Raw genomic sequence first — 15,133 nt, forward strand, 5'->3', positions numbered from 1 at the left:
GACTGACGGGAGTGAAGCTGCCTCGTCCTCTGCTTCAGAGAGGGACAGCTTTCCACTGTCGGACCTGGGTCTCCGCTCTGTGTCTGGAGCATGGATATATTATAGATTCATGGACCGAAGACGGACCGCAGCGCGCCGCATGATGTAAAAATGCGACTTGAATGGGATTGAAGCGATACAGCGTAACGGAGACAGAGACCCAGGTCTGACAGCGCAGCGAGGAGAAAAGCACGTGAAGAAGATGAAGATGAGCTAATGAACGATGAGCTTGGTCGCTATGTGTAAAAATAAAAGGAGGGATTTAGAAATAAAGGCTTTCCCTCAGATAAAAGCCTGCCTCCCATAAAGGCCGTTGGTCATAGCCTACGTCACACTGAGCTGTCAGATGCAGCCTGACTCCACTTTGACAGGTGCCAGGCTGCTGTATGGAGCCAGGCTGCTGCATGGAGCCAGGCTGCTGCATGGAGCCAGGCTGCTGCATGGCGCCAGGCTGCTGCACGGAGCCAGGCTGCTGCACGGCGCCAGGCTGCTGCACGGAGCCAGGCTGCTGTACGGAGCCAGGCTGCTGCACGGAGCCAGGCTGCTGTATGGAGCCAGGCTGCTGCATGGAGCCATGCTGCTGCATGGAGCCAGGCTGCTGTATGGAGCCAGGCTGCTGCATGGAGCCATGCTGCTGCATGGAGCCAGGCTGCTGCATGGAGCCAGGCTGCTGCATGGAGCCAGGCTGCTGCATGGTGCCAGGCTGCTGCATGGAGCCAGGCTGCTGCATGGAGCCAGGCTGCTGCATGGAGCCAGGCTGCTGTATGGAGCCAGGCTGCTGCATATCACATAGATCTATGCATTATATGAGATACAGTAGTACTCACAAAAAGTTAGGGATGTTTGGCTTTTGGGTTAAATTTCAGAATGCACCTAAAATGCACTATAACCTTTACAGGTGAACTTAATTCAACCTTCTCTAAATTTTTGAATGCACATGTCCAATTGTTCAATGTTTCAGTCGTTATTGAATAACATGGTGTTCTCTAACAAGCTGATTAACTACAGTACAAAAATCACAAGCACCATCTGATTTAGTGGTTCAGTTGTAATGTTCTGGTTCAATGGCAATTTGTATCTTCTTCTCTCTCCCTCTCTTTTTGTTGTGCTATAGCCACCACTGTTGTTAGCTTTTGTTTGAGATAAAGAAATGACCATTGCATCTAGGGCTGCCCCCAAATAGTCGACCAAGCACTGGTCGATCAAAAAATCATTAGCCGACCAAAATTTCATTGGTCGATTGGTCGCAGGAAAAAAAAAAAAAACATTTGGAGCCGTGTCTTGTCAAAATTAAGCCAACATCAATGACTGAACTGTATATGAAAGGCTATTGGGCTTTTATTTTGAAGGGCCAGGTACAGGAAGTCGTGACGTGACACTTTTCTTTTCTTTTTTTTTTTTACACGGCACGGCAGTCTCTCTCTCTCGTATCACCGCTGTCACCATTAGCGGTGCTGTCTGAGCCCCGGTCCCGTCCCACAGCGCTCACCGGCGGTCAGTCTCAGTGTCACGGAGCGGATCCATGATGGTCCCCGCTGCAGTCAGAGACCCCCACCCATAAACATATGTCTATGCCCGCACCGCTCCACGCCGCGGACCCCCCACCCCCGCACCCCCTCACACAGCCTGAGCTCAGTAACTTTTCATCCTCCTCATCTACTGTGTTTATTGGTGATAAACGGGCATTCTGCCGGTAATAACGGTGAAACCCGACCGGCTTGTTGTTGAATCTCGGACCCAACACGGCCGAAGTCACGAGCATTAATTAATTAATTAATTCTCAACCTGACCGCGGGACGCAAAAAAAAAAAAAAAAAAAAAAAAAAAATTTAATTTTAATTTTTTTCCGTCAAAGTGGGGGGTCGATTAGTCGACTAATCGCCATAAGTGACGACTACTGGTCGACCAACAAAATCTTTGGTCGGGGGCAGCCCTAATTGCATCCTTCTACTTAAAAGGCCTCATGATAGAATATCACTGTAGCAGAACTTTTTTATAGGGATATTCTTATCAAATATCCCTAACTTTTTGTGAGTTGTAAATGTAAGTCAGACAAATTGAGTTTAAATTCAGATTCTTTCCTTTTTTTTTAAGCGTAATGCTGTGGGTAGGGAGGCTGATGTCAATCAGGATTACATGCACTCATTTTTATTTGAGTAGCTTATGATCATGTTTTATATTTTATTCTTTTTATGATGTAACTACCTGTTTGTGGACCCTTCAGGACAATGCTTTTGTCTACCTAACGTTGATATGTTGAAATTTACAGTAGGCCTATCACAGTCAAAGACAACAAAAAAGGCAGATCTTTGTCTTTCCTTCCTCTGGGCTGGGCCTCGGATCTCCCATGAACCTAGATCCGCCCCTGCACCCAAACATATTAAGCATATATCGGATGCTGTCTCATCCGGTAGGCTACAATCCGCTGTCGCGCTTCAGTTCGGCGTCTGTTCTTGCCTCCTTGTGGTGGGGACAAAATTGTTCTTGACAAAAAGTGGTGGGGGGTCCCCAGCGTTCCCAGTGTAAATGACGCCTATGGCCACAGCAGCAGTGAGTGGATGAAGGAGCTCTAATAGAAACCATCTGATCACAGTGACAGGACGGATCAGGATCTCATGATCAATGACTCTGTTCTTCTCTGCTCTTCACACAGATCAGCTGCAACACACTGACTCACTGAGATCAGTCACATCATGTGGAACAAAGCAGCCGTCCTCAGGACCAGTCCTGAGCTCCATCAAACCTGTCCACACATTTTGACTGGACTTGAAGTCAGAGTCCAGAGGAAGCAGAGAAACTGTAGAGCAGAGAGAAGCAGGCTCAGCTCAGAGCACATGGACTCAGACAGGAAGTGAAGCTCCAGCTGCTGGAGACTTTCATTAAGGAGCCACTTTGTGGCTTCATCTGATCTGGAGTCAGCACACACACAGTCTGAAAACAGCTGTTTGATCACACACACATTCAGCCACAAACACTGATTATTACACTGTTCACTACACTCACTGTCTTCTGATTGACAGCTCCAGGCCTCTGGACAGTGAGGACATCTGGATGTCACACTGTGATTGACTGTCTCCTCAACACAACAACACATCTCATCAGGACAAGACCAGGATCTCAGAGAGACTGAGCTGATTATTGATCATCAATGTCTGACCAGACAGAGAGGGTTGGAGACTCTGGAAAAACGGTTTCTATCTGGCCACATTTTGAAAATACAAAGTCAAAAGTCCCAGCCCCTTTCCTCAGACTTCTCTCTGAAGCCACGCCTTCACCTTTACGTGGACCTGGGTGAAGACTGTGATCACGCACGCGAGAGAGTGAGATGGCAGCTTGATTGGGCATAGGCAGAACCAGACATGAAGGCATCTGATCGGTTTTTCCTTTTCGGAGCGAAAAGCATGTATTGGTCAGAGTTTTGTCTATCCTGCAGCTGCCACAGAGGTCCGATTGTTTTTGTTCCTTTTTCTGAATAGATAATGTATTGACTACTCTCAGGATGGAAGGACCATTTCACCCAGTATAACAAAAAGTGTTTCTGAACATGAACCAACCATAACTTTAAACCAGCAGCAGCTGAAATGTTTCCTCATCAACTCTGAAATAAAGTCTGATCAAAACATCTGGTGAGACTCAGAGCACAGCTGCCAACATCTGGTTTCATCATTGAGATCTCTTCTACTGAATATGAAACAGTGAGTTATGATGAGACACTGAAGTCATCAGGAGGAGAAACTCCTGATCCCAGTAGTTCATCACTGTGACTGATGAAAGCTGCACAGCTCATGTTTGAAACACTCTGAGATTTGGGCTTCAGTATAAACTGTGTTGGGACGAGTCAGACTGAGACAGAGGACGTCAGTGGGGTGGGCGGAGCTTCACTGTGGCCTACACCACCTCTGGATATGGTCTCAGTGATCAGATCTGATGTTATCAATGCATCAATCACCTGAGACTGATGTTAATACCAGGTGTGACCAGGTGTGAACGGGGCCATAGAAAATGTTCCAGCTCCTCCTCCTCTATCAGACAGTGTGTGTGGCTGCAGCAGCCTCTCCATACCTGAGAGACTCCAGTCTCCAGTCTGGATCCTCCAGTCCAGCAGACAGCAGCTTCACTCCTGAGGCTCCTGGATGGTTGTAGCTCAGATCCAGCTCTCTCAGATGGGAGGGGTTGGAGCTCAGAGCTGAGGCCAGAGAAGCACAGCCTTCCTCTGTGACCAGACATCCTGACAGACTGAACACACACAACAACACACAGGAACCCTCTGTCAACACCTGCTGCTGTGTTCAAGTGTCATCAGATAAACAGCTGGATGGATCCTCACCTGAGAGTCTCCAGTCTACAGTGTGGACTCTCCAGTCCACCAGACAGCAGCTTCACTCCTGGGTCCTGCAGGTTGTTGCTACTCAGGTCCAGGTGTCTCAGACTAGAGGACTGGGAGCTGAGGACTGAGGACAGAGCTTCACAGCTTCTCTCTGAGAGGTTACAGCCGCTCAGTCTGAAGAGATGATCATGAGGAATTAAAGAAGAAAGGGATTTATTTTCTGTCCTGTTGAAAAGACAGAAGTGTTTTTATACAATGATGAATAAATCCAACTATCTCTACACTTACAGAGCTTTGTTAGAGGCTTTGACCACTGGCAGCAGCCTCAGAAGAGCCTCCTCTGAAGCAGAGTATTTCTTCAGGTCAAACACGTCCAGATCTTCTTCTGATGACAGTAAGATGAAGACCAGAGCCGACCATTGAGCAGGAGACAGTTTATCTGTGGAGAGACTTCCTGATGTCAGGGACTGTTGGATCTCCTCCACTAGAGAACGATCATTCAGTTCATTCAGACAGTGGAACAGGTTGATGCTTTTCTCTGCAGAGGGAGTCTCTTCAATCTTCTTCTTGATGTACTGAACTGCTTTCTTACAGGACAGTGAGTCACTTCTTGTCTTTGTCATCAGACCTCGTAGGAGATTCTGATTGGTCTCCAGTGAAAGACCCAGGAGGAAGCGGAGGAACAAGTCCAGGTGTCCATTTGGACTCTGTAAGGCCTCGTCCACAGCTCTCTGGTAGAAGTTTGTCTCTGTAGATTTGCCTCCTGTTGTTTCAGTCTTCTTGGAGGTTGTTTGTTGTTGTGACATCAGGTTGAGTCCAGAGTTGATGAAGGTCAGATGGACATGAAGAGCAGCCAGAAACTCCTGAACACTCAGATGGACGAAGCAGAACACCTTGTCCTGGTACAGGCCACTCTCCTCTTTAAAGATCTGTGTGAACACTCCTGAGTACACTGAGGCTGCTCTGATATCGATGCCACACTCTGTCAGGTCTGATTCATAGAAGATCAGGTTTCCTTTCTGCAGCTGCTCAAAAGCCAGTTTTCCCAGAGACTCAATCATCTTCCTGCTGTCTGAACTCCAGTGTGGATCTGTCTCAGCTCCTCCATCATACTTGACCCTCTTCAGTTTCAGATGAACCACCAGGAAGTGGATGTACATCTCAGTCAGGGTCTTGGGCAGCTCTCCTCCCTCTCTGGTCTTCAACAGCTCCTCCAGAACTGTAGCAGTGATCCAGCAGAAGACTGGGATGTGGCACATGATGTGGAGGCTTCGTGATGTCTTGATGTGGGAGATGATCTCTCTGGCCTGCTCCTCATCTTTGAACCTCTTCCTGAAGTACTCCTCCTTCTGTGGGTCAGTGAACCCTCTGACCTCTGTCACCATGTCAACACACTCAGGAGGGATCTGATTGGCTGCTGCAGGTCGTGTGGTTATCCAGAGGCGAGCAGAGGGAAGCAGGTTCCCCCTGATGAGGTTGGTCAGCAGCACGTTGACTGAGGTGGACTCTGTCACATCAGTCAGGATCTCAGTGTTGTGGAAGTCCAGAGGAAGTCGACACTCGTCCAGACCGTCAAAGATGAAGACGACCTGGAACTGATCAAACCTGCAGATTCCTGCTGCTTTGGTTTCAGAGAAGAAGTGATGAACAAGTTCCACCAAGCTGAACTTTTTCTCTTTCAGCACATTCAGCTCTCTGAAGGTGAAGGGAAATGTGAAGTGTATGTCCTGGTTGTCTTTGTCTTCAGCCCAGTCCAGAGTGAACTTCTGTGTTAAGACTGTTTTCCCAATGCCAGCCACTCCCTTTGTCATCACTCTTCTGATTGGTCGGTCTCTTCCAGGTGGGGCTTTAAAGATGTCTTCTTGTCTGATGGTTGTTTCTGGTCTGTCTGGTTTCCTGGACGCTGTTTCAATCTGTCTGACCTCATGTTCATCATTGACCCCTCCAGCCCCTCCCTCTGTGATGTAGAGCTCTGTGTAGATCTGGTTCAGAAGGGTTGGGTTTCCTGCTTTAGAGATCCCCTCAAACACACACTGGAACTTCTCCTTCAGGACAGATTTGAGTTTATGTCGACACACTGATGCAACATGTTCTGAATGAAAACACAAGAAATCAGACCAATAAGAAAATATAACATGATAATTCCTCTAAATAACGACTTTATGAACATGTTTCCCTCCATGTGTTGATGTCAGTGAACGTCTCATTTGTCCATCATGTTGAATCTTTAGAGAAATCCTCTTACCGCTCTGCAGACGCTCAGCCAGCTCCTCCTGCTTCATCCTCCTCAGGAAGTTCACTGTGATCTTCACAAATGCCTCTCTGATGCTCCTCCTCTGCTCTTCATCCTCACCATCCACCACCTCCTCATCCTCCCTCTGACTCCCTGAGCATTCTGGGTAATCTGGACTCAGAAGCTTGTGGATCTTCTTCAGCTCGTTCTTCACAAAAGTGACCATGTTCTCCTCCAGCAGCTGGAACAGAAACTCTATGAGTGACAGCATCAAACTAAAACCTGACAGACTGACAATCCACTGGTGTCAAAGTGCAGCATGGAGATGATGGTGAACACAACAGATGTAACAGCAGCTGTTGGACATGTCCTCACCATAAATATGGAGTCCAGGTGTGTTTGATGCTGCTGGGCAGACTGACCACTGGGAACCTCTGAGCTCTCCTGGTCCACTCTGTGGAGGAATCAGTGTCAAGTCAACATCAGCACAGAGAGATAATACAAGATGGACTTTATATGTCCCCTGAGGACGTTCACAACAGACACAGACACTTTGGTTTCAGACCTGGTCCAACAACACGTCGTACAAACTGGTTCATTTCTACAATAACCTGAGTCTGACTGTCAGTTACAGCTTACATCTGATCAGCTGATCCACGTCCTCCTTTAAAGGTAATGTAAAAGTCCTTTGACCGGTCGCTCTTTAAAGACAGACAGCTGGGTTCAGGAGAGTCTGGTCTCTGCTGCTGGATCCTGAAACAACAACACAACTGATGTTAAATAGTTTAGATACATGGAACATGAATACAGAAAAGTTTTGCAGTTTTATGCAACCTGGTTGAATATTTGTCAGCTTTCTGCAGACCCTGGATGACGATAACAGATAATGTGTTATCTGCATTTCAGTGCCCCAATCACTCCCACTATATGGCTATATTCATAAAGTCTTGAATGGACCTAAATATTGTCCAAAGTGACACCAAAGTTACATGGGTGAGTAAATGACCTTATTTTATGCCAGAAATAAGGTCCAGGTTGTAAAAGACGTCACTTATCCTTTAACATGTGGATGTTCAGGTAGGGACAATGTGTATCCGAGTTATAACTCTGATTTTATGGAGAATCATTGAAATTTGACTCCACAGGAAGAACGTTCAACAGAGACTCGAAAGCTTTGAAATTTAGTTTTGTCTTACATCTGATCAGCTGATCCACGTCCTCCTTTAAACTTAATGCCTAAGCCCTTTGACCGGTCGCTCTTTAAAGACAGACAGCTGGGTCCAGGAGAGTCTGGTCTCTGCTGCTGCATCCTGAAACAACAACACAACTGATAAATTTACAGGTTGGAGAAAAACTGATGACAAATATCTTCAATTTTTTAATAAACACAACAACTGACTTTTAGAGAGAAAAGTCTTTCTGACAGTTTTAAACTCTGACCTTTGACCTGTGGTCTGGCTCTTGGTTTTAGAGGGAGGGGCTCCCTCCTCTCTGTCCTCACACTGATCCATGCTGCTGAGCTCACATCCACATCAGCTCACACACACTTTGTAGCTTCACCTGCAGAGGAAACACACATCATTCATCTGCACAGCAGCTCACATGTCCATCATGTCTCCAGCTGCTCCTCCACTGATTGGCTCTTCTCCTCTGCTTCATATCAGTGTCAGCTGAATGCAGTCACACAGCAGTGAGGAAGAGGAAGCTGCCATCAGCTGCTGTACTTCTACTATCAGTCCACTAGATGGCGTCATGAAGCTGCAGATCTGAGTGGAGAGACTGGTGTTTTTGCTGCAGTTTATTTCTCCCACTGAACCCTAAATATTTAAAACATTACACAGTAGAAGAACTGTGACTCATGTTTCTACGTTGGACCAGACGGCTGCATTGTAGAGGGTAGGCACTAAGCAGCAGTAATGAGCTGCCTCATGGTTTTAGTATGATTATATTGCACAAGGTCACTGCTGTTTTGTTTTGTGCCCTGTTTTTGTCTAAAAGCATGTTGTGGCCAAAATAAAATACATTTCATTGCATTTTAAAAAAAGAGTTCCTATTAAACCATCCACGGAGAAAACAGGAAAAAGAGTAAGGGGCTGTAGGTGTTCACACGTTAGGCACCTTAGCTACGTGAAGCACTTTGAATGCAAAGTTTGTCCCGGTGTAGGTAGTAAACTTATTTCACCTCACAGCTTCATTATCACAACATTCAGTCATTTCACTCACTGGAAATTCAGAGAGAGAACAAGACTCTTCCCTTATTGTCTCTGTCAATCCATTCATCGTCTGCTCCATCAAATTTCAGGAAACAAAGTTCGTCTCAGTCTGAGGCCACGTCTTGTTTTGTCCACAGCAACAATCAAAGAGACAAAAACATTCAGTTTACAGTCAAAGAAAACAAGGAATTCTTCAGTGTTTGAGGCTAAAAACTGAACATTTCTGCTTGAAAAATGTAAAACTGTTGCAGCTCTAAAAAAAATTCTTCAGAACAATATTGATGTTTTGTGTCTAATAATCAATAACCCAGAGTGTTTGCTGTGTGTAATCACAGACATGAATGGTGGGGACACAAAGACAGTGTTTTTAATCTACAACCTGCAGCTGGAAAGTGGCCAGTAGCTTCACCTGTCAGGTACATGAGCTGCAGTACAAGCAGGAAGTAGCTCAACAAGGAAATACTCAAGGAAAGTACAAATACCTCACAACTGTACTGCACTAAATGTACTCAGTTACTGTGAAGAACCTGTTGCTGAACATTGATCAACACTGGAAAATCAATCATCAGTAAAGTCTCAGGAAAACCCTGATAACAACATAAGGTGTTCAGTATTGATCTGTGATAGGCAGTATTGGTATTGATTAGTGATACGCAGTATTGATCGATGATCAATCAATCCATCAGGCTTTATTTGTATGGCACTTTTCATGGCCACGACAGCTCAAAGTGCTTTACATGATAAAAACAAGGAACACAGGGGACACATATTGGGAGACACAGCCTACTACATACGCATTCACACAAGAACTTTAAAACACTGGAAGTTATGGAGAAAACGCCATCTAACAGTCTGTAATTAGTGATAGGCAGTTACAGCCCATATTGATCAGCGATCAAACATTTTAACTTTTACCTTACCTTAACAGCTGAAAAAGAACTGCCACGAAAGACGCTGGCTCAAACGTGAAAGTAAACTTTGAACAGGCAGTGGGGGGAGGGGAGGAGGCCACATGATCTGAGTGGAGAGACTGGTTCTCCCACTTTAAAATATTACACAGTAGAAGAACTGTGAAGTACAGACTCATTGTTCACTGCTGTTTTTTGTGCCCTGCTTTTGTCTGAAAGCATGTTGTGGGCAAAATCAAATCATTTTCATTGCATTAAAAAAAGTTCCTATGAAACCATCCACGGGGAAAACACGGAAAAGAGTGGAGGGACTGCAGGTGTTCACATACGAGGCAACTTAGCTGCGTGAAACACTTTGAATATGAATTTGAAAGTTTGTTTCGGTGTAGGTAGTAAATGGTTTTGGTTATTTATTCTTCTATTATTATTATTATTTATTTTTATTTCATGTAGCCTACTTTAACGTCTTTTTTTTTGTTATTCTGGCGTGGTGCGTCTCTTTCAACGCTTTGAAGTCGGATATCGGAGTTTTGGGACTTTCTAAATTCCGAGTCATCTCGAACGCAGCATGAGAACGCGACGTCATTGCGTCACATCCTCGTTCGGGGCTACGTGCCGTGCGTCGCTGTCTCTGCCCACCGCTGGTGACGTAGGGACGAGGACCAATAGATCCATGACGAGGGCGGGGGCTGCTATCTCCATCGGCTGACAAGCCGTTATGGTGCGTTCAGGGCAACCCGTAACTCGTGTTTTTCCGACCTGTGAAGTCGTACCAGTTCAATCTGGTACGAGTTCACGGGTCAGAAGTTACGAGTGGCCGTTATAGTGACTTTCACAGGTAAAACAGGTCGGAGAAACACGAGTGGGTTGCCTGGAACGCTACAAAGTCGTAAGTCGTGACTTGAAGCTGTAAAAAAAAGCCTGCCTGGAACGCAGCATTAGCCAAAACGACCGGATCGCTTACTTCTGCTTTAAGATCGTGGGTTTGATTCCCATGTTGACAGAGATGGCAAAACCGGCAGTAGCCCCGTGGGCCTTTCAAAATTTCCCCAGAGGAAATTTTCTAGTTTCTGATTGCTCTCCTGAAACATTTAAAATACACAAATACATAAACATTAGCACAGAGTCGTGTCCACATCCAGCTGCTGTTTATTCACTTACAGATTAAAACCTCCACTGACGTTAGGGTATGTAACATAGAGCTGAAACTCTACTGACCTTATGGGATGTATCATAGAGCTGAACCTCTCAGCGCTAATGGTAAACCAAAACCTACAGACTGCTCCTTTAAAGGGACAACAAGGAGTTTCTCCATCGGCAGAACGAAAAATTCCGCGACAATAAAAAAGTCTCATGTTAATGTGGATGAATCTACGTTACCACTTGTTAATGGTCCATTTTAGATAAATCTATGGTTTTGTCTCTATGGTTATTTTGTTATTATTAGTGGTGGTGGAAATGCTGGGCGAGCCGACCAGCGTTTCTTTACTTTCGGTTTCGTGGCGAGTCATGAGAATAACGCCGCCGAATCTCCGTTTATGGTGGGAACTACGACGGTATGTGATCGTCTTCCAACCTCTGACTTTAATTCTGGATGAATGAAAACATGAGTCTGTCTTGCGCCGGTCAAAGAATTTCACGGTGCGGAGGCTCATAAATGTAGGTAGTAAACTTATTTCAGCTCACAGCTTCATTATCACAACATTCAGTCATTTCACTCACTGGAAATTCAGAGAGAGAACAAGACTCTTCACTTATTGTCTCTGTCAATCCATTCATCGTCTGCTCCATCAAATTTCAGGAAACAAAGTTGGTCTCAGTCTGAGGCCACGTCTTGTTTTGTCCACAGCAACAATCAAAGAGACAAAAACATTCAGTTTACAGTCAAAGAAAACAAGGAATTCTTCAGTGTTTGAGGCTAAAAACTGAACATTTCTGCTTGAAAAATGTAAAACTGTTGCAGCTCTAAAAAAAATTCTTCAGAACAATATTGATGATTTGTGTCCAATAATCAATAACCCAGAGTGTTTGCTGTGTGTAATCACAGACATGAATGGTGGGGACACAAAGACAGTGTTTTTAATCTGCAACCTGCAGCTGGAAAGTGACAGTAGCTTCACCTGTCAGGTACATGAGCTGCAGTACAAGCAGGAAGTAGCTCAACAAGGAAATACTCAAGGAAAGTACAAATACCTCACAACTGTACTGCACTAAATGTACTCAGTTACTGTGAAGAACCTGTTGCTGAACATTGATCAACACTGGAAAATCAATAATCAGTAAAGTCTCAGGAAAACCCTGATAACAACATAAGGTGTTCAGTATTGATCTGTGATAGGCAGTATTGGTATTGATTAGTGATACGCAGTATTGATCGATGATCAATCAATCAATCAATCAGGCTTTATTTGTATGGCACTTTTCATGCCCACGACAGCTCAAAGTGCTTTACATGATAAAAACAAGGAACACAGGGGACACATATTGGGAGACACAGTCTACTACATACGCATTCACACAAGAACTTTAAAACACTGGAAGTTATGGAGAAAACACCATCTAACAGTCTGTAATTAGTGATAGGCAGTTACAGCCCATATTGATCAGCGATCAAACATTTTAACTTTTACCTTACCTTAACAGGTGAAAAAGAACTGCCACGAAAGACGCTGGCTCAAACGTGAAAGTAAACTTTGAACAGGCAGTGGGGGGAGGGGAGGAGGTCACATGATCTGAGTGGAGAGACTGGTTCTCCCACTTTAAAATATTACACAGTAGAAGAACTGTGAAGTACAGACTCATTGTTCACTGCTGTTTTTTGTGCCCTGCTTTTGTCTGAAAGCATGTTGTGGGCAAAATCAAATCATTTTCATTGCATTAAAAAAAGTTCCTATTAAACCATCCACGGAGAAAACACGGAAAAGAGTGGAGGGACTGCAGGTGTTCACATACGAGGCAACTTAGCTGCGTGAAACACTTTGAATATGAATTTGAAAGTTTGTCTCGGTGTAGGTAGTAAATGGTTTTGGTTATTTATTCTTCTATTATTATTATTATTTATTTTTATTTCATGTAGCCTACTTTAACGTCTTTTTTTTTGTTATTCTGGCGTGGTGCGTCTCTTTCAACGCTTTGAAGTCGGATATCGGAGTTTTGGGACTTTCTAAATTCCGAGTCATCTCGAACGCAGCATGAGAACGCAACGTCATTGCGTCACATCCTCGTTCGGGGCTACGTGCCGTGCGTCGCTGTCTCCGCCCACCGCTGGTGACGTAGGGACGAGGACCAATAGATCCATGACGAGGGCGGGGGCTGCTATCTCCATCGGCTGACAAGCCGTTATGGTGCGTTCAGGGCAACCCGTAACTCGTGTTTTTCCGACCTGTGAAGTGGTACCAGTTCAATCTGGTACGAGTTCACGGGTCAGAAGTTACGAGTGGCCGTTATAGTGACTTTCACAGGTAAAACAGGTCGGAGAAACACGAGTGGGTTGTCTGGAACGCTACAAAGTCATAAGTCGTGACTTGAAGCTGTAAAAAAAAGCCTGCCTCAAAAGTCTCATGTTAAAGCTGGGGTCTGTAGTCCTGTTCAGAAGCACTTTTCGTTATACTGGGGGAAATGGCCCGTCTAATTTCAGAGGAATCAGTACATTATGTCATCAGGAAAAGGAACGGAAAAAAACAGAGCTCTGTGACAGCCGCAGGACTGAGAAAACTCCACCCAATCTGTATCCTTCAGACCGAAGGGCACGGATTGGTCGAAGTTTGCTCGGAGAGTAAAGAACCAATCAGATGCCTCCGTGTCTCGTTCTGCGCCCGCCCCCCTCCTACGCGCGCGTGCACTGTCTTCACGTCTCGCTGTTGTTGCCCGGCTGGAAAAAGTCAGCACTGCTCTGCAGAAGAACGGATTTCATGCTCATTTCTGACCAACGGCTGAGAAAACGCAGCCCAAATCACCACTTCCACGGTTACTTGTAACGACTCGCCCCGAGAAAAAGGCAAGGAAGAGAAAGTCGGAGGAAGAAAAGGCTGGCTGCGGACAAAACGGCTCGGGATCAGTCTATGCTCTGGATGCGGCAAGAGGCTAAACCAGAGTACATCGGTGTAGCTTCAGGTCGGTGGAAACAACGGAGGGATCTGGGCCTGAAAAGTGATGCCGAGGTTGCTGTCTTTCTGCTGGACAGGTAATTATTTGTTTTGCTTCGGGGAGGATTTCTTATTTTCATGAAATATGTAGGCTAACTTTTGCTAACGTAGCTATTGTAGCTTGTATTAGCCAAATGCTAATATTAGCTTCTCTGTGGGTTTAAAACTGGTCGGTGGCGCTAGTATTGAATAGATTCTACCATAGTCGTCAGTGTCTGCATTATTATTGTGATAAAAGACGCACATATGTTGGCTTTTACGTTTTACAACTGTTGCGTATTTATGTTTTCATAGTCATGACATGAGAAGGATCGATCAACCTCGACGCAGTCTGAACACGGATTGATTAGGCCCCGCTAGCTTCAACTACTGTTTCCAAGTCTCTGTCCACGGTGAGTTCAACTTGCTGCTGCTGCTGCTGCTGCTATTGCTATGAATATGAATTTGACCAACGTTGTCTTTGGTGTGGTGTAAAAATCTGTCTTTCATATCTAGCCCTTTCTGTTTTATGTGGCTCAAAGTGCTATTTGAGGTACTTCAGAAAAGTATTATTGCACATACAGTATATACATTATATGAAGTGATATCTGCCGTATCATTATACAGACATTGAGTAAATGTTAGTGATTATCTTTTGAGAAATATGATGGCCTGAGGATAAAACCTGTCCTTCACCTTAGGAGGTCCAGCACTCCACACAGAGTTGTTAACATCAACTACAACAACCACCAACACTAAAATAAAACACAGCTACTATAGGTTGTACCTCTAACTTTGTGTGGTGTTGGTGGAGTAATTGATAATGTTACAAGCTTGTCTATGGACTATACTCTGTTAGCTGCTATGCAGAGAGGATAGGGGAAAACTGAGGATCTTCTCAACAGTTTATATAAATCTTATTATGCCTTTTTGTTCTGTCAAAACATCTTCCTTTCAACTGCCAAACCCAAGACTTCTATTTCTACATATAAACAGTTCTGTGTTTTGTGCTCTATGAATGAAGGGTATATGTATGTTGATGCTGCACTGACAGTATTCTCTAATTTTGCAATCTTCACAGAGATGATGACTTCTCAGTAGCTGGGGTTCAGGAATCAGACATTAGCAGCCCAGAGGAGACAGCTCTTCAGCAATTGGATGCAAGGTATGTTACTGTGACAACCATCCCTGCTGCCTTGCTCTCTCTCCTCACAGTAGCAGGGTGGTCAGTGGCCGAAGCTGCACCTGGGCTCTGGGGAGGCTGTGGTCTACAACTCCCTCCTGTCAGC

At 45.0% G+C, this 15,133-nt stretch overlaps 1 protein-coding gene across 1 annotated transcript in view; it reads right to left on the reverse strand.

Moving 5' to 3' along the window:
• LOC310991316 (uncharacterized protein) overlaps positions 1-15,133 on the reverse strand; it is a 126,176-nt gene that overhangs the window by 51,146 nt on the left and 59,897 nt on the right. The window contains exon 11 of the mRNA XM_083978972.1: positions 4,367-4,540. Within this exon, the coding sequence (XP_083835098.1) occupies positions 4,367-4,540 (174 nt within the window). The remainder of the gene's footprint in view (positions 1-4,366; positions 4,541-15,133) is intronic.

Source organism: Trachurus trachurus (genome assembly GCF_905171665.1).
Source record: "Trachurus trachurus genome assembly, chromosome: 9".
Lineage (NCBI taxonomy): Eukaryota > Metazoa > Chordata > Actinopteri > Carangiformes > Carangidae > Trachurus > Trachurus trachurus.